This window comes from Ranitomeya variabilis, chromosome 7 (assembly GCF_051348905.1).
Source record: "Ranitomeya variabilis isolate aRanVar5 chromosome 7, aRanVar5.hap1, whole genome shotgun sequence".
In the NCBI taxonomy this organism is placed as follows: Eukaryota; Metazoa; Chordata; class Amphibia; order Anura; family Dendrobatidae; genus Ranitomeya; species Ranitomeya variabilis.
In genome coordinates, this window is record NC_135238.1 from 123,647,815 (window position 1) to 123,673,589 (window position 25,775).

The following is a 25,775-nucleotide window of genomic DNA, read 5'->3' on the forward strand; positions in this document are numbered from 1 at the left end:
TTAAACTGCCCCCCCACACAAACACACACAAAGGCATGTGGGGCTCATTGTATAAAATAAATGAAAAAAGCCAAGCAACATGTAAAAATAATACTAAAAAAAAGCATAAAAAGACGCTGCCAGTTTACATTTACATTATTATTTGTAACCCATACTGAAAAAATAAGTTCAATATATCAAAATAAATTCTAGAGGAAGTGGGATGCAATGTAAGATGTTTTTAGTGGTCTTTAATGGTTGCAAAAAAATGTGAAAAATAGACATGTATTTCTGAAAAAAAGCCAAAGTATTTGCATATCAGAATGCGAAAAAGTTTTAGAATAGTTAAAACTGCATATATGATAAGTACTGAAAATTACCTTGTTAAGAGCACAACAAAAAGGGAAGATATTAACAAAAAATAAACTTGTTTCTTCATATGGAAAAATGGGCATACAAGAAAAGAGGTGCCATTAATTAATATGAACAACTTAGGGCTTTCGTGGATAGACGAGTCAGGGCTTGCGTCTAGGGAACTAGTGAGCCTCAGACTGGGCTTGATGTAATAGGGATTGGACCCAGGTGTATTCAGGTGTAATAGAAATGTATATCTTGGCATGTCATCCAAAAAGAGAGGCTATCTTTCCAGGTCTAATCAATAAGGTGACGACTGTTTGGATTTTCATTTCTCCTCTTTCCCCTCCTCATTCTCCCTTTTGCACTCCTTTCCCTTCTATGTTTTTTTTTTTTAATTTAATTCTGTTGGAAAATTTCAATAAAGATACTTTATTAGGGCAGAGACAGAATGCCATATGACTCGTGTGAGGTTCGTATCGTAGCCCTCATATTGGCTGTCTGCCTTCCTGACCAGAGCTTGACGGCTGCGTAGAAATACATTACGCTGTCATGCTGACGTCGGGAGAGGTGCCAGGCCAATCCATGCACCACGATGAGATGAGATCATCGCACGAGTTATACGGCAGTCTGTCTCTGCCCTTAAAGGGAACAAGTCACAAGTTTTGTAGTATAACAACTAAAACTATGAGATTATTCAGCGTCTGTGCTACATTCCATAAATGGTTATATAAGCCAGTGACTCCCCCTGTATACTCTGAAAAACTTTGTTAAGTTCTCCCACGCTGCATGGAAATCAGGTCAGTCCGGGCCGATGAGTGGTCTTTCTGGCCTCTCTATCCCTCCCTCGGGCTGCTGCTCTGTCCTCCTTTAACTCATGTGGATGACGGCTCACATCATCCACATTGCTGCTTCATTGCTGCGACGCCTCACGTCATCCGCATGTCTGCGCACAGACATCGTGGCTCGCGTCTGCATACTATGCCTTTCCCTACTGCGGGGAGAGCCGAAAACACAAGTGTCCATGTGCCTGCAGTACAGCAATGCATAGTGCACAGATGCGACCCGCCAATTCTCTGCACAGGCATAAGATTTTGCCTGGCAATGTGGAGGACGTGAGGGGTCATCAACATCAATTAAAGGACGAAGGCGGGCAGCAACCCGGGGGAGGGATGGAGAGGCCCGAAACGATGCCCATTGGACCGGACCGACCCGATTTTCATAGAACAGGTGAGAAGAACGTAAAAATGTTTTTGGGGGGTATACAGTGAGAATCAGGGGATTACATAAGCATTGATGAACTGCAGCATAGACATCGATTAAGGTCATATTTTTAGTTTTTATATGACAAAACTGGTGACAGGTTCCCTTTAAATGTACTGCATTAAAAAGACAATCCCTTTCCAAATGGTCATAATGGCATAAAGATCAGAAGTCACGGCAGGGGGACCTGGCTTAGGAGAACACAGCATGTCTGTGTGTTACAGGGTTAGCCATTCATCGGATTAGTGAGCAGATAATTCCATTTTTCCTTTATTTCTTTTCTTACAATGACTGTAGTTTTCCTCAGCAACAACAGCTGATCAGCGGAGGTTTTCTGAACCCATAGGAATGTGTATCAATACACAGGTTATATATATATTTATGTACCATTGTGAATGTGTAAATTATATATCTAGCTATATATTTAGAGTAAGAGCAGCTATTAAATAAGTGGATTTCGGCTGGGGCAGAAGCACTTATATCTGATGCTTTTAACAAAAGCCATAAGTGGTAATACTACAGAAATGGAGAATTTGACAAAGTAGCCGTGAAGGGAGAATAGAATCCCATTTATAGACATGGCAGGCTCGGTGTAAAGAGCTTTCTCTTAATGGTCTGGAGACGATGCCTGACATCTCTCCGTGCCTTTCTACTCCACGAGTGGACCTCTGCCCTGCGGAAGGCGCGAGGATTCCTGCTTCAGCCATGAGAGATGTATACAGATCACACACGTATTGATCGCATATAAAGAGATTTAACCCCTATCTGCAGGGCTACCGTCAGCACAGAACACATAATTGGGGAAGATCTAGGTGTCCCAGTACGGTGAGGGCATTAACCTGTTGTTCCAGGCATGCAGCATCTCACATAAGGATTGCTTCTTCACTATAATTGACTCGAAGACAGATTGCAGCTGTTGTGGAGCCTCCATATTGCAGCAGAGCATCCTGGCCTGGAGCTTCTCAACCCAAGCCCGAAACTCGCCCTCCTCCATCTGCGGAAGAAAAAATAATAAGCTCAATCTCAACAATCACCGAGATTCTACAGGAATTCAACCAAACCTGGTGTATAAAAAATACTAAAGGATCAAAACTTTAAAAAATGGTCGGGCATAAATGAAGTAGTTCAGTTAGATAGCTTTATATGAGAACCAGCAACGAGACGGACCCTCGCACAAAAGGCTCACAGGGTGGTAACTGCACCTAGTAAACACTGGAGGACTGATGCATGCCTTGTAAGAAACAGAAATGTTTTCAGAGGAATTCTTGTTAAAGGGGTTGTCCCATAAACATCTCGCCTAACCACAGACTGACTGACGGCGGGGGCCTAAGCTGGGACCCCAGGCGAACCCCCTTTGTTAATTGAGCCCCATCTTCCAAGGACTGGGGGTGTCTCAGAAGAAAGACGCCTAGTGAGCATACAGTTATCATGTAAAGGGTCCCTGTCAGATCCCCTAACCAAAGGAAATCGGCAATATAGTTACACATATGCGGACAGCAGCATTAAAATAAAGCTTTTGAAGTTCTAATTACCACTTGTATTTTATGTCCCTTTTTTCCTGCATCTTGTCATATATAAATGAGGCAGGACTAGTCCAGCAGGACATCACTTTCCCCAGACTAGTCATGGCTTGGATCCTCTACATCTTCCTACACTCTTCATCACTGAACTGCTGGAAATATCAAACATATGCACAAGGCGATGGCGGTCCTACCATGTAGTGGGGCACAACTGACATCCTTCATACAACTCACTACATGGTAAGACCGCCAGCACCTCATGTGCACGAGTGAGATCTCCAGGGGTCCTTCCATGAGTACAATATATGGGAGATGGCCATCACACCCGGGACGCGTAATTAGAGTATCCAAGCCAGGACAAGTCTAGGGAAAGTGGGGCCCACAGGACTAGTCCTGCCTCATTTACATATGACAAGCTGCAAAATAAAAACTTGTATAAAACACAGTAAAGATAGATTGTAATTAAAGCTTTATTATAATGCTGCATATATATATCTATTTATATAATTACCTTAAATTGTCTGTCATCCACTTCCGTCTGGACGTCCTCGAATCCCACAATCCACCGCGCTGCACCAGAAGTACGCAGACCGCCATAATGGAATACCCAAGTGATGGGTATTCCAATATGGCACCCGCTGGTGGTACCAGGCCCTTGCGCAGTACCACCAACGGGTTATCGCCGGATGGTGTCACCGCTGCTGGGACACCATACACACCTCACACCGTGCACACACCTCACACTGCGCTCAAACCTCACACATCACACCGCTCACACTGCGCTCCTCGCTGCCCACAATAAATTCCGAGCAAAAAACGACAACTTCCAACAATCCTAGCGGCGGTGGCCATGTTGGCGGGACAGAGTGCGGATCACCGATCACATGGATGAGAGCAGGCACGGCAGATGGATCCCGGAGATGCTGCTCTTCACGCTGCTGATCTCGGAGATCCTGAGTGCAGAGATGCAAGGAGCAGAGAGCGGCAGAGACAGGGCTCCAGATGGAGGCAGGGCTGTGGGAATCCCCGGCTGTAACAGGGCGTGTCCTCTGTGGAGAGGAGGAAATACCATATACTATGTATATATAATACAGGGGATAGCGGTGTGTATATCTATTTATATAATTTACCACCAGCGGACCCCCGCTGCTGGTACTCCCCCTCCACCACTGTGATCCAGGCCTCCGTTGGGATCCCGACCGCCGATAGGTTGGTGAGCACACGGGTGGGGGGGGTGAGAGATTCTCAACGCTGCAAAGCCTGCCCCTATCGGGACATTACCGCCCTCCCGATGCGATAGCATCGGGCCTCCATCTAGTCTATTTATATAATTGCCTTGTAATGTTTTCATTTCCTGTTCTGTCCAGATGTCACTGTATCCCAGAATTCCAAGAGGAGGAAGTTCACAGACCGCCATATTGGGACACCCAAGTGATGGGTGTCTCAATATGGAAACTGCTGCTGGTACCAACCTATTGCGCGGTACCACCAGTGGAACACCATCGCACCGCACACACTCTATATGCCGTACGAACCTCACTCAATGCTCACTCAGCGCTAACACAGCCTCTTGCGCATTACCACCAGCTGAACACCGTCACGAACACGCCGCCGCCGGGATCAGCCGAATGATTCACTAACTGACGCCATCTTTGAACAGAAGAGTACATGCGCAGTTTTAATGTGACCGCCGCTATCTGTCTGCACAAAGATGGTGGCAGTCTGACTTACTGCGCCTGCGTGAATTACGCGCAGGTGCAGTGAATCATTCGGCTGATCCCGGCGGCAGATGCGCAACGTGTCTACAGGCAGAGGAAGCCGGTCACATTAAAGGGGTTTTCCAACGAATTAAAGTTCATTTTAAAAATTGACTGTGTCTGACCATGTACGGAGCATACCATATCTCCTGGGCAGGGGAGGAAGCAAAAAACAATACTGACATTACAGCAGGGGATCACAGTGGATTCATTTTATGAGGTAAAATATTTCACTGACTGTTTTTAAACAATATTTTACCTCACAAAATGTATCCTCTACGATCTCCTGCTGTACTGTCAATACTGTCTTTTGCTTCCTCCCCTGCCCAGGAGCTGTGGTATGTTCGGTATACAATCAGACAGACAATTTTTAAAATTAACTTTTGTTCGTGGGAAAACCCCTTTAAAAAGCAAATATGAACGCCAACATGACTCCTCCTAAATAGCACGTTAATGACAATGAAAGGATAGCAGCAAAGGCACAACGTCAAAGACAACAATGGGCAAATGAGACTCTTGAAGAGCAACAGCATCACAGGGAAAAAAACAATGCATATCAGTGTAGGCGTCAAGCACATGAATCCCCTGATGCATAAATAATTAGATTATCACAGGATGCCATTAGCCAACAACAGTGCAAACAGAAATCTGCAGTCTTAACAGCAATACCATGCTCAGAAGATGACCCATTGGAACCAGTACACCACACCACCGAGTCTACAATTTCAAAGTGTATGAGGTTAACTAAGAAGGCATACAGAAAGAAAGACATGAACTTCAACTACAAGCAAAAAATGTAACCCATGATGTAAACACAATTCTTGAACACAGCTGCGGTCCCAAGAACCATTTATGTTAAAGTTGTCAATCTTTGAATTTTGGAGCTGAGACGCCGTCCGATGGAAAGTTTGCTCAGTGCTGTCAGAAGGGGAAAGTCCATCTACCCATACTCCAGTATCCAGAAGAATTCAAAAAGTTGATGACAGGAGAAAGTGAATTCAGCAAACATTTCATGGACAATATTCGCAGTATCAACAGTTCTTTTGCTTTTGCCTGGGGGGGGGTTGATTCAACGCTGCAAAGTCCGCGCCCATTGTGACGTTACCGCCCTCCCGACGCGATAGCATCGGGCCTCCATCTAGTATAACTATAATGGCGGTTATCAACAATTAAGGGATCTGACAGGTTCCCCTTAATTGTTCCATTCATACACTCATAACTGCTGAGGATGTGACAGGCTGCTATATAAGATCAAGGTGGTGGCCACCATAATAGAAGAAATCAGTTGCTAGACCACAGATTTATGTGGATCTCATAAAATCCTGATTAAAAATGTGCTTCAGATAGGGGAGGTCGCTGGAACGTCACCCTGTGGAGGGCAGGGTCTCCAGGGCAGGGCCTCTGCAGAACTTGAAAACGGAGCAGATAACTGTCTCTTTGGGAAGACTGGTAGTTGAGCTTTTTGCATCATGAATTTCTTCTGCAATTTTGGAAGATTTCTATATAAAGTATTGAAGAAAAGTACTCTACTGGTGCTTATTGTTGGATAAATAAAACAATGGGATAAATATGAAGGACTTTTTTTTGTGTCTCATGATTTTGTTTTCAAATTTTTACCAAGACAAGTTAAGAATATCGAACATCTAAATACCTAGAATTGTATTCAAATGTACATTTGAATAAGATCATGCTAAATTAATGATGACATGTTCTTTTCCTGTAATCTGCATACTAATCCTATACATTATGTATACTATGCACATGCATTATGCATATTATCTACACCAGCAATCCGGGAAATGCTGCAGGCTCTGCAATGCACAAGGAAAGCAGTGGTATCTCCTACCAGCTTATAAATCTATAATGGAGAAGTGGATGTAAGTGGCGCAGCAGTCCTGATCTGCACGAGCAGTAACGATAGCCATGAACCGTCCTGTGTAATCACCTCCGTACACCGTGACAATGGCCTCTCAGTATGATGAAAGGATGCTCTGAGCTGCTACAATAGGATTCCTTAGACAAATTGCAGCAAATATGAGAAAACACTTGTCATCTCATCGAAAATCAATTTTCTGGCTTTTTACCTCTTTCTTTGCAAACAGATCTTCCATCTTCTCCTCCCTTGTTTTATTAAAGGTGTCCGTCTTCAGGGAGGTGAGGCGGTCGTCCACTGCAGAATACACCTGAGTCACCCTGGAGAGAGAAGAAGCACGGCGTGACAACGCTTTAGTGGTGGGCAATTACCCCTTTCATTCATTTGGAGCGTTTTAGGAACCTGTTGTTCAGAGCAAAATTTTACCTTTTAGTTCTCAGTCTTCTAATAAGTTATCATTTATTTGTATCCCTTAACATTTTTGGGGGTGTAACAAGGGACATTATTTTATTACAGTTATTTATCCTACTTTTGGTCAGAGCATTAATAGGAATATTAGTAATCAATGAAAAACTGGTCAGAGTGTAATGTCGTTCCTTTAATTCAAATAATAAAAAAATAATAAAGCCAGCAACTGGGAGACCATCATTCAGTGGACAGCCACGTCTCCGACTCTCCCGCACACAGGAGCCCTTGGCCCGGCGGAGCACTCCCACATTCTCTACAAAAGAAGGGAATCAAAAGGTTATTGCTACCTAAACTGAGAACAGCGTAGTGTAGAGACAGCCATTACAGTGATTTCTCACTTTTATTAGAGGACTGATAAACCTGCTGCCATGTAATCCTCCATATTCATGAGCTCAGTATAACCCCGCCCCCACCACTTATTGGCAGCTTACTGTGTACAATGTGCATAGGCAGAAAGTTGCCAGAGGAGTGGGTGGGGATATACAGAGCTCAGTATTCAAAGAACTGCTAGATCTGGTGCAAAAAACTGATTTTATTAAAACTGCAGAAAGCAGCAAAGTAAGTGACACATCACTGGAATGATTGGCTCTACATCATACAACCCTCAGATGGGGGAGCAAAAACTTGGCGACAGATTGCCTCTTAAAGCAATGTTTCATAGATGGTCCTGGGTTAGTGGAGCATGATGGTATGTAAAAACTGCTTAGATAAAGTAGTTGTCTCCTCTCTAAAACCCCTGTACATATGCTCTATTCTGGAATATGGACAACAAAGGAAACCGCTGTTTGAACCTCTCTATAATCCAGCGCAGAACCCGGATTCCAAGCTCCTACCCATATGCCATCATTAAAGGTAATACTTACTGTAGAAGGACGATGTAAGAGACGTGTGTCGCTAGACAGAGGTTACATCTTTCTTTTTATACATCAGAAAACACTATAATAATTCATTAAAATTTGCAGGGCCATTAGTTACTCACCCGATTGCTGCAAGGTAAACATTATATTCCATGTACTGTCATTAAATTTCACACAAAGTTAACAAGCAAGTCCGAAAATGGTCAGTTGTTCTGGTGACTGTCATTCTAGAACCATACTGCTCGGCTGATTTTCAGTAGAGCAGTCAGTCCATGTCATCATAGAGGGCCCTCATAATTCTCCCAGTAGATTTTATATTCCCATAGGCAGTTTTCAGTACTGAGAAATAATTTGTTCTATTGAGCAAATGTAATTAAACCATCGCTCACGTCTGTATTTCTGGATATAATCTGTGTGCTGCGGAGACAGGCTTCTATGGTAGGATGGTTCGACTCCTCTACACAATTGAATTATGGACTAATTAAATAAAGTGGCTTTTTTCAATTGCACTTAGTGTTTCATCTGTTTCACTGTTTGAATTAGGAACCAATTGATTGTACAAATTGAATGACGCAGAGATACTGGGCCAATGCAGGAAATCCCTGTAAAATTCAAGAACGTGAAGCATGGTTTGTAGACAGATTCCCCAATTTTGGCTATACTCATTGGCTTATTTCAGGGCTTTACAAATAATTGCCTCAAATGAGTATACCAAATCCATATTTATAAAACCCATACAGACAAAGAAGCAACAAAAACTTACTTCTGAGAAAAATCTTTTAAATCTTGTAGGATTGACACTTTGGCCGGAGTGTGCTGCTTAATGTAGATTTTCGGCATTGGGACACACACTTCAAGTAGTCTAATGGAGGAATAACTAAATAGAAATTAAGGTAGTAAGTATTCACAACTGGATAAAAAGTGACACAATAAACATATAAGCTTGTTATAGAACAGCCATATTGCCCTATATTTAGCAGCAGGAAACAAATATATAATATAATTAGGGTAAATATTTTCCACCAAGCAGTCCAATTACTTTGCATTCCCCTCTAACCAAAATTAGACATGAAAAAGTTCCAGGAAAAACAAACTATCCCAAAAATCAGTTTCGGTAAATTCCTCAATCTCAGTACCTGGTCCTACAAAGGACACTTAAATCTAGGTTTTGATTCTGGACATTATATGGCTGGAGTCACACTTCAGTATAAAAAAATCTGTTAATCCAGAAAAGTAGGACGCATGTTGTGATTTTTCTCAACTAGCATCTGTAAGACATGCGTCTGCAACCTTTATGCAATGCGGTTTTAACAATCTTTTACATACTGTAATTGCCTTTTTCATTTAAAGCTAGTTTCAAACTAATAAAGCAATGTATAGATACCGGTATATACATATACATATATATACATATATATATATATATATATATATATACATATATATACATATATATATATATATATATATACACACATACACACACTGCTCAAAAAAGTAAAGGGAACACAAACAGAATATAACTCCAAGTAAATCAAAACTTCTGTGAAATCAAACTGTCCACTTAGGAAGCAACACTGTTTGACAATCAATTTCACATGCTGTTGTGCAAATGGAATAGACAACAGATGGAAATTATTGGCAATTATGAAGACACACTCAAAGGTGCGGTTCTGCAGGTGGGGTCCACAGACCACATCTCAGTGCCAATGCTTTCTGGCCGATGTTTTGGTCCCTTTTGAATGTTTGTTCTGCTTTCTCACTCGTGGTAGCATGAGATGGACTCTACAAACCACACAAGTTGCTCAGATAGTGCAGCTCATCCAGGATGGCACATCAATGCGAGCTGTGGCAAGGTGGTTTGTTGTGTCAGCGTTGTGTCCAGAGGCTGGAAGCACTACCAGGAGACAGACCAGTACACCAGGAGACATGGATGGGGCCATAGGAGGGCAACAACCCCACAGCAGGACTGCTACCTCAGCCTTTGTGCAAGGAGGAATATGAGGAGCACTGCCAGAGCCCTGCAAAATGACCTCCAGCAGGCAACAAATATGCATGTGTCGGCACAAACGGTTAGAAACCGACTCCATGAAGATGGTCTGAGTGCCCAACGTCCACAGATGGGGGTTGTGCTCACAGCCCAACACGCTTGACATCTGCCACAGAACACCAGGATTGGCAAATTCACCACTGGCACCCTGTGCTCTTCACAGATAAAAGCAGGTTCACATTGAGCACATGTGACAGAGTCTGGGGACGCCGTGGAGAGCGATCTGCCTGCAACATCCTTCAGCATGACCAGTTTGGCAGTGGGTCAGTAATGGTGTGGGGTGGCATTTCTTTGGAGGGCCGCACAGCTCTCCATGTGCTCGCCAGAGGTAGCCTGACTGCCAATAGATACGGAGATGAGATCCTAAGACCCCTTGTGAGACCATATGTTGGTGCGGTTGGCCCTGGGTTCCTCCTAATGCAGGACAATGCCAGACCTCATGTGGCTGGAGTGTGTCAGCAATTCCTGCAAGATGAAGGCATTGAAGCTATGGACTGGCCGCCCATTCCCCAGACCTGAATCCGATTGAACACATCTGGGACATCATGTCTCGCACCATTCCACTAACGTCACGTTGCACCACAGACTGTCCAGGAGTTGGCGGATGCTTTAGTCTAGGTCTGGGAGGAGATCCCTCAGGAGACCATCCGCCGCCTCATCAGGAGCATGCCCAGGCATTGTAGGGAGGTCATACAGGCACACACACTACTGAGCATCATTTCCTTGCCTTGAGGCATTTCCACTGATGTTGGATCAGCCTGTAACTTCATTTTCCACTTTGATTTTGAGCATCATTCCAACTCCAGACCTCCGTGGGATATTGTGATTTACGCTGATAATTTTTAGGTTTTATTGTTGTCAAGACATTCCACTATGTAATGAATAAAGATTTACAACTGGAATATTTAATTCAGTGATATCTAGAACGTGGGATTTTAGTGTTCTCTTTATTTTTTTGAGCAGTGTATATCCTGTAGACCTAGAATTTCATAAGCCCCCTACATAAAACAAACTTTCACCGTTTAGGGACTTTTATGTGGCACTAAAGGATGGTTTCCCTTATTTAGCATATTAAATAAATGAAAAAAATGAAGTGAGGTCCCCCCTATATGAGGTAAATAGCCAAGATAAAGAAGACAAATGTGGGCTTATATTATCAGGCTGGGAAGATCCATGGTTATTGGGCCCTACCCAGGCTAAAAATACCAGCCTGCAGCTGCCCAAGTAATGGTGCATTACTGATACGACGATTCTGGCACTTTGACCAGGCTCCTTTCAACTGCCCTGGTGCAGTGGCAATTGGGGTTATGGTTTATGGGGTCGATGTCAGCTGGCATAAAGCCCAGGGTTTAGTAATGGGAAGGTATCTATCAGACTCCCCCATTTAACCCAGTAAGTTAAAAGAAAAAAAAAAAAAATTAAAAGCCTCGTTCACCAATTATAAAAAAAAAACGAAAAAAAAAACAAAAAACGAAGATCCGAAATAGTCCCCCAAATCCAAATAGTCCAAAAATGGGAGCCTGAAAGACATATAAAAACATAAAAGCAAGAAAAATTCCCTCATTCACCAACTAATGAAAAAACATCCCGGCAGCTCCAACTTCACCTATGGTGTTCCCACGACTCCAATGATTCAGTACTGAAACCGTCATAGGGTACTCACGGTCATGTCTCACGGGAGATGACACTACTGAGTTACTCGCATCATCAGACATGAGACATGACCGCAAGTGACCTATGAAGCTCTATAGGTTGCAGTACTGAATCGCTGGACATCGTGGGAACACCATGGGTTACGTCGGAGCTGTGAGGATTTTTTAAAAATTAATAAGTTAATGAATGAGGGAGTTTTTCTTGTTTTATTTCTTTACCGCTCTCTTTTTATGTCTTTCATTATCCCATTTTTTAACTAATTCGGATTCAGTGGACTATGTCGGATTTTCATGTTTTTTTTTAATAAATTGGTGAACGAGGTGTTGGGGAGTGTTTTTAAAAATTAAAAATTTTTGTGTGTGCACTTTTACTTTTGACTACTGGGTTAGTAATGGGGGTGTCTGACACCTCTTTATTACTAACCTCTGGGTTTGATGCCAGCGAACATTACAAAGCTGACAATAACCCCATAAAGCATTATCCCGATTGCCACTGCACCAGGGTAATTGGGAAGAGCCGAGGCAAAGCGCCAGAATTATCGCATCTAATGGATGCACCAATTGTGAAGTGGATGTGGGCTGGTATTTTTAGGCTGGGAAAGGCCAGATAACCATGGACCTTCCGAGCCTATTAATATCCGCTCACAGCTGTCTGCTTTGCCTTTGCTGGTCATCAAAACTAGAGGGGGGACCCCCACAATTTTTTAGGGCTCCCCCATTATTTGATAGCCAACATTGGTCAGAGTGCAATAAGAGGTTTTCTGAAGTTGTACTCGTCCGATTTATTTGCTCGTATGAGCAAGCCCTAAATGTGAGAACAGTAGTATTACTACCTGAATGATGCCACCATCTGGTTGTATGAAAAGTATTGGTGGTAGTTGTGGTGGATGCTATGACCACAGGGTTCAGCATTTGCTCTTCGAGTATACTGGTTACCATAAAACCGCAGCTGCAAATATTTAGCAAATGACATCGACCACGATTCATTGGAGAGTGGTACGACAGGGGTTACCTACAGGAAAGAAGAGTTGCATGTCAAGCTGTAACTCTAAATCACCCTATGTATAAGAAATAGAAGTTGTGGAGAGATAATCAAGGACTAAGTGTACCTAGAATTTTTTTTTTTTTTCATTTCATAACCAAGATTTTTTTTTCACAATTTTGAATGTCCCAAGTAAACAGTATCAAAATATTACTTTCTTTATTGATAAGGTTTAAGACCTGTCCCTAGACTCACTCAAGGAGGATTATTACACGTGAGAGAAGATATATGTGCTCCCAAAGCTCTACATCTATCACATAAGAAAATATCAAAAAAGAGCTAACCTAAAAAATGACAAAAACGTAAACTGTCATGATTAGGCAGGCTGCACTGTGGAAATCACGAGCCTTAGGATTCCAAATTGGCTTTTATTAACATCAAAGCGTAGCTAAGCTGGACCAGCACCTTTCTCTAAGTATAAAAACTAAGTATGGGATAAGTGGTCACACACCAATTCCATAACATAATTCAAATGTTGAGTGCACGCAGAGAAGAAGACTTGGGGTTGGATGGGGGAGGGCTAGGGTTTTGGGGTTTTTGTATCTGCTTTGTGTTTAGGCTAATCAGCTGTATTGTTAATTTTAAAAATTTAATAAACAGATTTATAAAAAAAAAAAAAACAACCAAGTATGAACTTTTCTATTTCTCCTGTATACATCTAGAACAGTGTTTCTCCACTCCAGTCCTCAAGACCCACCAACAGGTCATGTTTTCAGGATTTCCTTAGTATTGCATAGGTGATGGAATTAATGCTTGAACAGGTGATGAAATTGTGATCTGTGCAATACTAAGGAAGTCCTGAAAACGTGCCCTGTTGGTGGTTCTTGAGGACTGGAGTTGAGAAACACTGATCTAGAAGAACCTGTTCCTCCAGACACAGGGCAGCAGCAGTGGCATTCCACGCTTTAATTACATGTTGTGCCTGCACATAACACTTGTGGGTGATTGCGACCATCGCTTTCACTTGTCGTTTACCAGACGGTATTGCCCTATTTTCTGTGCACTCTTGTCCCTCTCCAGAGCTTCTCTCAACTAAAAAGTAGAAGAGATCTATGAGTCAGGATGTATTATATACAGGTGAGTCTCAGGCCTTCACTTATGGAAAACTGAAGTAATGTCTCCTCCAACTAATTGAATGTGATAAGACAGCTGTTGGCCGGGGAAACATCTTACCTCTCCCATACAAAGAAGAACATGCTCAGCCAAACCAGCAGACCAAAATGGGACATGTTGGATCAATATCCCCACCTTATGACAGTAAACAGTCTGGGGCTCATATACAGATTAGACTTTCAGCTAAACCCACTAATATCAGCAGATGTGGCTGACAGTCTAAACTTGGACAGCATAGTGGCTCAGTGGTTAGCATTGTAGCCTTGCAGTCCTGGTGCCCAGGGATCAAATCTTATCAAGGACAACATCTCCAAGGAGTTTCTATGTTCTCCCTGTGTTTTTGTGGGTTTCTTCCCATACTCCAAAGACATACAGAAAGGGAATTTGGTTTGTGATCCCAATAGTGACATTACTGAAGACGTTTATAAAGTGATGTGAAAATTAATTGTGCTATAAAAATATATATGTTACAGAGAACTCTTAGAACCAACTTTTTTATGAACATCTTATCAAGAATAGTATAATATTAATCACTGTAGCTGATTTCTATCCAAGACTTTACTTCTAATATCTCACAGTGCTATGGTGGTTTAATAAAAAAACAATAAAGAGCACTTTGTCAAGGGCTTACATCAGTAAATACCGTAATTTCATACATGTACAGCACTAGAGAGAATTGAATCTTTTGACATTCAAATTCAACAGATTACAATTTTTTTTTTAAAGTTACAGCAAATCTCAATCTCAATAATAATCAATAATTTCTAATTGCCCAGAAAAACATTTATAACACTCTGAGGTCTCCAAGAACAGTACTGAATCCCTTTCAAGCTCTTTAATGCAAATACAGACGGCTATTAGATAACACGCAGTAGTCCGCAGCATGCTTAATAACACAGTACACTGGCAGACTTTTTAGACTTTTTAAATTCTTAAAATGGCCCAAAAATACAAACTAAAATAACCCGTGGCTTTTTCACAAGGATGGGAAAGTGACCCCTGTTACCACTGGTCAGACGGTGCCTCCATCTGCCTCAGTATAGGGAATCTTCTGTCAAGGGTTCAGTCTGAAACACGTATTTCAGAGATTTATACGAAAACCCAAATGCAAGCGCTCAGTGCAGAGCATAGGATAAATGTGAGCCGAGCCTTACTGCAATTTTTGGGAGGCAGAATGAAAAAAAATCAACAGCAGGTGAAGAATTGGTTTTATTTATGTTTATGCCGTTCCTTGTGCGGTATAAATGATTAGACGACTTTATTCTTCGGGTTGGTGCGATTACAGCGATACCAGATTTATATCAGGTTTTTATGTTTGGCTGCTCTCACACACTAAAATACGCTTTTTATTGCAAAAACTAGCATCCTCATATATTGAAAGCTATAACACAGGTCAACAAAAAAAAAAATTTTTTCTGGTGTCCAAAATATTTTAATGAATTTGGGGTATTTTTGGGGTGCTGATTCTGAATATGCTATCAGTTTTGCCAGATTGGCTCAAGTTTTTGACATTTTTGGTATCTTATTTATAGCACTTGTTGGTAAATGCGACGCATCATCTCATTAATTTCTTTGGATTAGTACTTGAACTGAGCAGTTCTCAATATAGTTTTGTGTTAATTAGTGTTCTAAAAGTTTGTTCATAGCTTGATTTTTGCACTAACTTTATGTTGTTGTCTGTTTTCCAGTGAAAAGCATGAACTCATCAAGAAGAAGTTGTCTTAACGATCCAGACTCATTCTGTTACATTTGTGGTGAATACACACTGCCAAAACATAGAAGAAACATAACAGACTTCGTAAAAAAAGTGTATTTTGCCTATTTTGGGGTTATGCTTGGGGACCAAGACAAGTTTTGGGCACCACACATAGTGTGCAAAGCATGTATCGAATTATTACGAAAATGGAGCAAAGGACAAAGAAAAAGCTTCAAATTTGGTGTTCCAATGGTGTGGAGAGAGCCAAAAAATCATCATGATGACTGTTATTTATGGTAAACACAGGTACAGGCACATCTTCACAATGAGGGACAGGCCTTCTTGCAGATTCCATGTTACTCCCATTTTCGTTTCTTATGCTTATTGAATCCTTGCACTTGCACTGCACAGAAATAACAGTCATCATGATGATTTTTTGGCTCTCTCCACACCATTGGAACACCAAATTTGAAGCTTTTTCTTTGTCCTTTGCTCCATTTTCGTAATAATTCGATACATGCTTTGCACACTATGTGTGGTGCCCAAAACTTGTCTTGGTCCCCAAGCATAACCCCAAAATAGGCAAAATACACTTTTTTTACGAAGTCTGTTATGTTTCTTCTATGTTTTGGCAGTGTGTATTCACCACAAATGTAACAGAATGAGTCTGGATCGTTAAGACAACTTCTTCTTGATGAGTTCATGCTTTTCACTGGAAAACAGACAACAACATAAAGTTAGTGCAAAAATCAAGCTATGAACAAACTTTTAGAACACTAATTAACACAAAACTTTATTGAGAACTGCTCAGTTCAAGTACTAATCCAAAGAAATTAATGAGATGATGCGTCGCATTTACCAACAAGTGCTATAAATAAGATACCAAAAATCTCAAAAACTTGAGCCAATCTGGCAAAACTGATGACATATTCAGAATCAGCACCCCAAAAATACCCTAAATTCGATGAAATATCTTTGGCACCAAAAATGCTGTTGACCAGTGTAATTTATCCATATTTTGGCCCACAGAGTCATGTGAGGTCTTGTTTTTTGAGTGGATGTTTTTATTGGAACCATTTTCAGACATGACATTTTTTGATTGCTTTCTATTCCGATTTTTGGGAGGCAGAATGAACAAAAACCAGCAATTCAGGATTTTTTTTTGAGGGGAGGGGTGGATTATATTATTCCACGTGTGGTGAAATTGACAAGGCAGCTTTATTCTTCGGATCAGTGCTATTACAGCGATACCTCATTTATATCTTTTTTGTGTTTTGGCGCTTTTACACAAAGAAAACTATTTTATAGAAAAAAATAATTATTTTTGCATCTCTATTTTGAGAGCTATAACTTATTTTCTTCTGATGGAGCTGTATGGTGGCTTGTTTTTTGTGGGACACGATGACATTAACAGCAGTGCCATGTTTATTTATAACCTTTTTTATCGTGTTTTATTCCACAATTTGTTCAGCGGTATAATATTGTGTTTTATTCCACAATTTGTTCAGCGGTATAATATTGTGTTTTATTCCACAATTTGTTCAGCGGTATAATGATAAAGCATTGTTTTTCTTGCCTAGTGTTTTATTTATTTTTTATGGTGTTCAACTAAAGGGGTTAACTAGTGGGACAGTTTTATAGGTCCGGTCGTTCAGGACTCAGCGATAAATATGTGTACGGTTTCTGTTTATTTTTTTTTCTTCATACAAATATTTATTTATAGGTACAATATCTTGTTTTTGTATTATTATTTATATATTTATGTCTATATATATCTTACAATTATTAAAAAAAAAAATCTACATTGTTTCAGGCTGATCGCTTGTATAGCAAGGGGATGCAGCAGCATCCCTATGCTATGCAAGCTGTCACCTCTGCACTGACAGATAAAGTTAATAATCATGCTCTGAACATGATGTAGCAACTTTACTAGCTTATGACGGCATCAGGTCACTATGGCAACTATCGGGACCCCGCGTCACGCCGCAGGGTCTCCAATCCAAGGGCAGCGGGGCTGTCATCCATCTGCCTGCTACTGGAATGCTGCAAACGCATTTGATCGCAGCATTTAGGGGGTTAAAGTGCCGGGAGCGGTGCGGGACTGCTCCTGGTACTTAGTGCCAGGTGTCAGCTGTCAGAATCAGCTGACACCTCGCGGCGATCGTGCACATGCACAGCGTGTGTGCGCGGACACGATCGCATGGACGTAATAATTCGTCTTGCGTCAATAAGTACCCGGATACGTGGATGCATTATTACTATGTGGAAAAGGGGTTAAAACCATCTCCAGAATCTGACCTTTTGTCACCTTTGAAGCTGCAAAAACACTCACTGTCGCTCTTATTGATTCTCTTACTACTGCAACTTTATACTTATCGGTCTCCCTCTAACAAAATTTTCTCCACTGCAATGCGTTATGAATGCAGCAGCCAGGGTCATAATTCTGTCCAGACGCTTTACCAATGCCTCCACCTTGTGCCAGTCATTACACTGGCTGCTCATTAGCTACAGAATACAATATCAACTTATCTAAAGCTCTCCATGGTTCTGCACCACCCTATATCTCATCCCTCATTTCTGTCTATACATGCCCTCTGTTCTGCAATTGATCTAAGATTAACATCCTCCATGATGCAAACCTCGCACTTCCATCGCTAAGACTTCTCTTGTGCTGCGCCAGTGTTCTGGAATGCACTACCCCAAAAGATACAACTAATATCTAGCCCTCATGTTTTTAACCATGATTTAAAAATCACATCTCTTTAGACAGTCCTATAACCTCAGTTCACTAACTCTCCCCTGTTCCCTCCTTCTAAATGTTAATCATAATCTGATCCCTCCTATTCATCTGTCTCCACATCCTTCACGCACCCACTAGCACATGGTAACTGTACTTAGACAGATGTGCAGATCATACAGCTTTATATGAAAGCCCTTATTAATTATAATGACAGCTGGACAGCACAGTAAGTTCTACCTTTTGTGTCACCCTTATTTCCCTATAGATTGTAAGCTTGTGAGCAGGGCCCTCACTCCTCCTGTAACTGTTGACCTGTGTGCTACTTTGCATTGTTTTTATTATATGTACATGCCCCTGCCTAATTGTAAAGTGCTGACATATGTTGGCACTATATAAATAAAATTATTTGTTAATTTTCATACAGGTCGTTTTACTGTGTCTCTTGGCAGTTGCCATATTAAAAATCCTGACAAAGTGCATTACATAAAGCACACCTTTTAACTAAATAAAGGCAATTAGAAAAAAATGTAATTTTTAAATGTGTTTTATTTTATTACTTTACTTGGAGAACCCCCTTTAAAACGGATAGAGCGGAGCATAGTGAGGAGGAGTTGGTAATCTATGGTGTCAAATGCTGCAGAGAAATCAGAAGTGAGAAGTGACAATAAGATTTAGCTTTTATTAGATCACTAGAGACTTTAGTAAGTGCAGTTTCTGTAGCTTATGAAGAGTAGAAACCGGATTGCAAAGGGACAAGATGAAAGTTAACAGAAGGAAGGCAAATCATATGAGAGCACACAAAGCATTAGTCAAAGCTTTACAGACATTTAGAGATGGAAAGAAGAGTAGAGACAGGTCTCTAATCAGCACAGAAATTTTTATTAAGGGATGATATATACCTATATAATTTAAGTAATTAGGCTACAATGGCATGCTTGAAGGAAAAAGGTTACCAGGAGAAAGAAAAGCTAAATATTATAGTTAGGTCAGTAGTGACTGTTGGGGAGAAGGACTGGAGGAGGTGTGAGGAAATAGGGTCACTAGTGCAGGTGAGAAAAAGAGGAGAGCCTGGCAATTATTCTCTATTGTTACAGGTTCAAAAATGGAAAGTGAACTTGTTGAATGGTCCTTGGAGGAAGGGATCCACACTATAAGGAAGGGATTTGGGAGATAATTTCAGGTTGGTTATTGTCAATATTTTCTTTGAGGTAAGCGGCTATTTCAACAAAGCTGAGATTGACAATTGGAGACTAGGGATGATACTGGTGGAGTAGGCTTGTTGGCGAGTAAAGAAAGTAATACATAACTTATAGTGAATCAGGTCTTAGTGCAAAATGTGATTTTCTCCACAAACGTTCAGAAAAACTAAAGCATTGCTGAAAAAATTGTATTAGCAGTATGTGCCAGGGATTGCCGCTATCTGTGTTAGTGCGTTCAGTTGTGTAGGAGGTGCTGCTTTAACCAGGGCATTTTTAGTCTAATGACTTTTTGTACCTAAATCAGGAGAGTTATAAGATTAGGGACAACGAGGATTGTGAACTCTTCATAAGTTGCTTGTGTGAAAATTTGTGTAATATTTAGGGTTGCCCTCAGAGAAGCAACAAATCTTAACAGGAAGAAGGATGTGGTCAGAATGCGGAGAGTAGTTACTAAAAATGCAAAAAAATGAGTGGGCACAACCATGAGAAGAGTGCTGAATGTGTGTACAAAGAAAACAACACACAAGTAAAGAAAAAATTATGAATGTAAATCATTTATTGATAAATACAACAATATGATCAAGGCACATGACAATAAAAATAATAAACAGACCGAACAACAAGCAACCAATTATGACTAGTGTTGAGCATTCCGATAGCGCAAGTATTGGGTATCGGCCGATATTTGCGGTATCGGAATTCCGATACCGAGTTCCGATACTTTCAGTATATCGGATACCGGAATCTGAAGTTCCCATAATTCACAGGCCAGAATTCAGCCAATGAGGACTAATTAGAAGTGTGAGCACATCCTGTTCTGCATGGTAGGCATTTAATTACTGGCATGGCTGTGATTGGCTGCTGAAATGATGTCATAATGCAATATAAAAGTCGCCGCCGCCATTTTAGGTTCACTCTGTGAATTCAGTTAGGGACAGGACGCTGTGTTCTGACTGAGGGCCAGTTTAGAGATAGCGATTTGCTTCATTGTGCTTTACCCAGGCTAATACAGCAACCGCTGTGTGAGAACCTTTTTTTTGCCTTGCAGCGCTGTTCACGGCTGTCTTCAAGGTATCTGTGTGAGTGCAGCTCACTCTGCAGTCCGGTCTGCAGCCACTGCTGGTTGTAGTCAGCTCAGGGTGCGTTACTGCCTCATACCATTCCATTGTCCGTTTTTCAAATACGGCAGCCTTCTGCATTTTTTCAAATTTATCCTATTAGTGGCTTTCCATCCGTGTCCTGCTAGATTGTGGAAAAACACTATATAGGATTACATAGAGGAGTTTTTTTTGGCCTTGCAGCGCCGTTTACGGCTGTTTGCACGGTCTCCGTGTGAGTGCAGCTCACTCTGTAGTCTGTTCTGCCGCCACAGCCAGTTGTAGTCAGCTCGGGGTGCGTCACTCCCTCATACCGTTCCATTGTCCGTTTCTCAATTAGTGCAGCCTGCTGCACATTTTTTCAAATTTAACCTATTAGTGGCTTTCCATCCGTATCCTGCTAGATTGTAATCCTATATAGTGTTTTTGCACAATCTAGCAGGATACGGATGGAAAGCCACTAATAGGATAAATTTGAAAAAATGTGCAGCAGGCTGCACTAATTGAGAAACGGACAATGGAACGGTATGAGGCAGTGACGCACCCTGAGCTGACCAAAACTGGCTGTGGCGGCAGAACAGACTACAGAGTGAGCTGCACTCACATAGAGACAGTGCAGACAGCCGTTAACGGCGCTGCAAGGCCAAAAAAAGCTCCTCTTTGTAATCCTATAAAGTGTTTTTGCACAAAGAGGAGCTTTTTTGGCCTTGCAGCGCCGTTAACGGCTGTCTGCACGGTCTCTGTGTGAGTGCAGCTCACTCTGTAGTCTGTTCTGTGGAAAAAACAAAAAGTTTATAAAGTTCACCAAACACTCCTCTTTAGAGTTGTGTAGGCCACATTAGCTCATATTAAAGTCTAGTCCACACTTGATAAAATGAGTGTTACTTATACCTGTTAGCAGCTGTTCAGGAATAAGCACACTAAGCCCTTAGTACTTATCTGCCTATCTTTATCAGTCTACCAAGATGAAGAAGGCAGGGAGTAAGGCACGTGGGCGTGGGCGTGGAGGTGGAGCAGGGAGAGGACGTGGGGATTCTGTACCTGCTGCGGGCACCGGTGACTCGTCATCATCCCCCAGTTTTAGCAGGGAACAGTCCTTCATGCGCAGCTTTGTTGGAGCTCGCCATGCCCCGCTGCTGCGGGACGAACAAATAGAAGCCGTTGTCGGATGGATGGCAGCTAACGCATCGACTTCAATTAGTGCCACATCCTCTCAGGCACAGGGCACTGAAGAGCACCCATCTGTCTCTTCACCACCTGCCAAATTGCCCAGGCAGTCTGAGAGCCCAGGACAGGAGCCATCTCTACTTCTGTTCTCTGAATCTCTTGGCTTGGAAAGAGGGGGCCAGCCAAGCAGCATTGAAGAAATGGAAGAAGAGGCAGTATGCAGTGATGCCCAAAAGCTTTTTCTCTCTGACTCTGAAGAGACGGGTGGGCCAGTGCCTCCGGTCAGCACACCTCAGCACGCATCTGATTATGAGACTCAGGTGACACTTTCTGGGGCATACTGTGCTGCCGAGACTACCCAGGAGAAGCAGTTGGTGGAAGAGGGCAGTGCAGATGATGAGGTCCTTGACCCATCATGGCGTGAGGTACAGGAAGGTGGTGGGAGCAGCTCTGAGAAAGATTCCCCGAACGGCCCAAAGAGGGAGAGGGAGGGGGAAGACTGGGGTGCCTGTAGCCTCCACTTCGGCACCCGTTAGGAGCATGCCTCTTCCAAAAGCCAAAACGGGAGCTCCCAAGACTTGCAGTGCCTGGTCCTTTTTTGACACAGTTGCAGCTGACATTTGCTTTGTCAAATGCAAGGTGTGTCATCAGAAAGTCAAAAGAGGGAAAAGTGTCAGCAACCTCAATACCACAAATATGTGGAAACATGTGCGGGACCAAGCACGCGGTGGAGTTACAAAAGCACACTGAAGACCTAGGCCAACCTACAGTGGCACCTACCACCTCTTCAGTTCGTGTTGTTGCCTCTTCCTCCAGCTCACACAGCTGGTTCGACTTCCTCACAGGATCGCCATGGAAGAACCTCTGGCACTGTTGTCCAGAGACCCACTGTAATTCCACCCACAGCACCACGTTCCCAGTCATCCTCACACTCCCAGCCCAGTCTACAGCCATCGGTAGCACAGGCATGGGAGAAAAGGTGGCCATTCTTGGCAAACCACCCCCGAGCACAGGCTCTGAATGCTGGCATTGCAAAACTACTGTCCCTTGAAATGCTGTCATTCAGGCTGGTGGAGACTGACAGCTTCCGTAACTTGATGGCATTGGCAGTCCTACAATACAATGTGCCCAGCCGCTTTTATTTCAGCAGGCAAGCCATCCCTGCCCTGCAAAAGCATGTGGAGGGAAACATTAAACATGCACTACTAAACGCCATCAGTAGCAAGGTCCACCTCACCACCGATGCGTGGACCAGTCACCATGGACAGGGACGATACCTTTCCCTCACTGCCCATTGGGTAAATGTTGTGGAGCCGGGTACAGATCGTGAGAGTGGTGCTGTACATGTTCTGCCAACTCCAAGGATTGCAGGAATCCAGTCTGTACACATTGACGCCTCCTCATACTCCAGTTCCTCAGAATCAGCGCTGCAGGAGCCGTCACAGTCCACCTCCACATGGACCTGTGAACGCTTACCTGTTACGACCGATATGAGCACAGCTGTGGCCAAACGTCAACAGGTCATATTGAAATTAATTTATTTGGGGAATCGAAGCCACACCGCGCAGGAGCTCTGGAATGCCATCAAGCAGGAAAGCGACGTGTGGTTTGTGCCAGCGAATCTCCAGCCAGGCATGGTAGTGTGTGACAATGGCCGAAATCTGGTGGCAGCTCTGGCCCTAGGCAAACTCACTCACATCCCATGTCTGACACATGTGCTCAACTTGGTTGTTCAGAGTTTTTTGAGGGACTATCCGGATCTTGATGCACTGCTGCACAAGGTCCGCCTAGAGTGTGCTCACTTGCGTCGTTCCAGCATGGCAAGATCGTGCATTGCAGCTCTCCAGCGCTGATTCCGCCTTCTGGAACATCGCATATGTGACCTACCCACCAGGTGGAATTCCACGTTACATATGTTGGAGTGGTTGTGTGAGCAGCAGCCAGCAGTAATGGAGTACCAGCTGCATCAGGCGCAAAGAAGTCGCACTCTGCGCCGTTCAGACTTCACAACCACTGAGTGGGCCACTATGAAGGACGTCTGCCAGGTTTTGCATGCCTTCGATGATTCCACGCGGATGGCGAGTGCAGATGATGCACTAGTCAGCATGACTGTCCCCCTTATCTGCCTGCTTGAAAGAACACTGCAAGCGCTAAGGGATGATGTTGTGGAAGAGGTGGAGGATGAGGAGTCACCAATTCCATCTGCTTCTGGACAGTCAGCGCAACGTGGTTCCTCACAAAGGCCTAGGCAGGGGACACTTTGTGAGGAGGATGAGGAGGAGTAAATGGAGGAGGAAGACATCTGTCCAGAGGAGGGAGTTACACAATTCTCCAGTAGTCAGTGTGTAGAGCGAGGGTGGGGTGATGCAGAGCGGGCAGAGATCACGCCTCAAGCAGAGGACAGCGTTTCTTGGCCAGTTGGCAGTCTGAAGCACATGGTTGATTTCATGCTGCAGTGCCTGAGAAACAACCGCCGCATCGCCCACATTCTCAACACGGCTGATTATTGGGTGTACACCCTCCTAGATCCTCGCTACCGGGACAACTTACAAAGCCTTATAACACCGTTGAACCGGGAGCGTAAAATGCGGGAGTATTAAGACACACTGGTGAATTCCATCATCTTCTCCAGTCCAACTGAGAGCAGTGCTGCTAGTGCTTTACAAAGCAGCTCAGTGCGTCGAGGCAGTGGAGGAAGCTCTGCACAAAGAGGGAGCAGAAGCAGTGCCTCAGCACAAGGCAAGTCCAGTATGGCCCAAATGTGGCACAGTTTTGTGTGCCCGCCACAAATGTCTACACCATCACAGATGGCTCCAGTCAGCAGGAGGCAACGTTTCCGTCAGATGGGGACAGACTACATGTCTTGCCCTCTTAGTGTACTCCCAGACGGCTCTTCCTCTTTTAAGTTTTGGGTCTCTAAGCTGGATACATGGCCAGAGCTTAGCCAGTATGCACTGGAGGTGCTGGCTTGCCCTGCTGCTAGTGTATCATCGGAACGCGTCTTTAGTGCCGCAGGTGGTGTACTAACAGACCTTCGCATGCGACTATCCTGATAATGTTGACCGGCTTACTTTTCTGAAAATGAACAAGGCCTGGATGTCGCAGGAATTTGCCAGTCCTCTTCCAGATTAAATAATTGGTTGGCTACAGTATCCAGGTCTCCTGTTGTGTTCATTTTTCTACCACTTGAACTGCAATCCCTGGACTCCAACACCGCCAGTTGCTGCTCAGAAGTGCCGTCTGCACAGTCAACACATGACCCAGTGTTCTTGTGTTTCAGTAACGTCAGCTGCTCCTCTGCTGTGTGTCTGGCAATGTGTCATGTGACCGCCACACAGACACTACAACAGATATTAAAGAGAACCTGTCCCCTCCCCCCAGGCGTTTGTTACTGAAAGAGTCACCTTGTGCGGCAGTAATGCTGCACAAGGAAAAGGTGGCTCTTTTAGTTATGCTCCTTGCACCCGCTGAACTTAACACTTATAAAATGTGTCCTCTCATACCGTGAAACCGTCCCGGAGGTGGGACTTTTCTTTGTAATGAGATGCAACACAGCCGTCATTCCTACCGCCCTGGCACCGTGCGCCGCCTCCTCAGCGTTGATTGAATCTGTCCCGTAGCCGGCGCTGTTATGTTAAACCTTGCACATTCACAATTAGCGATGCCCGTCTTCTGACATCATTTGTTGTCAGACTGACTGCGCCTATGCGGCCACGCTGCCCGATATCCCGCCTCACAGTGTCTTCTGATTTATTCACACTGCGGGGCTGGGATTCATGGGCATGCGCAGTGGATATCTTCACCTCAGGCTCTCACTCATCTCCCTCCACCTTCTTCAAACTGTGTGCCGTCAGCTGATCCATAAACGAATGCCACGGCCGTGACGACGCACAGTCTGAAGAAGCTGGAAGGAGATGAATGAGAGGCGAAGATATGCACTGCGCATGC

General features: G+C 43.2%; 1 protein-coding gene across 3 annotated transcripts in view; it reads right to left on the reverse strand.

Annotated features, from left to right (window-relative positions):
• The window catches only part of PIKFYVE (phosphoinositide kinase, FYVE-type zinc finger containing), a 450,712-nt gene that overhangs the window by 225,245 nt on the left and 199,692 nt on the right, over positions 1-25,775 (reverse strand). For all 3 annotated transcript variants that reach the window (XM_077275690.1, XM_077275691.1, XM_077275692.1), the window contains 4 exons: positions 12,607-12,785; positions 8,835-8,948; positions 6,958-7,066; positions 2,436-2,590 (listed from right to left, as the gene is read on the reverse strand). In XM_077275690.1, coding sequence (XP_077131805.1) covers positions 2,436-2,590; positions 6,958-7,066; positions 8,835-8,948; positions 12,607-12,785 — 557 coding nt within the window. The remainder of the gene's footprint in view (positions 1-2,435; positions 2,591-6,957; positions 7,067-8,834; positions 8,949-12,606; positions 12,786-25,775) is intronic.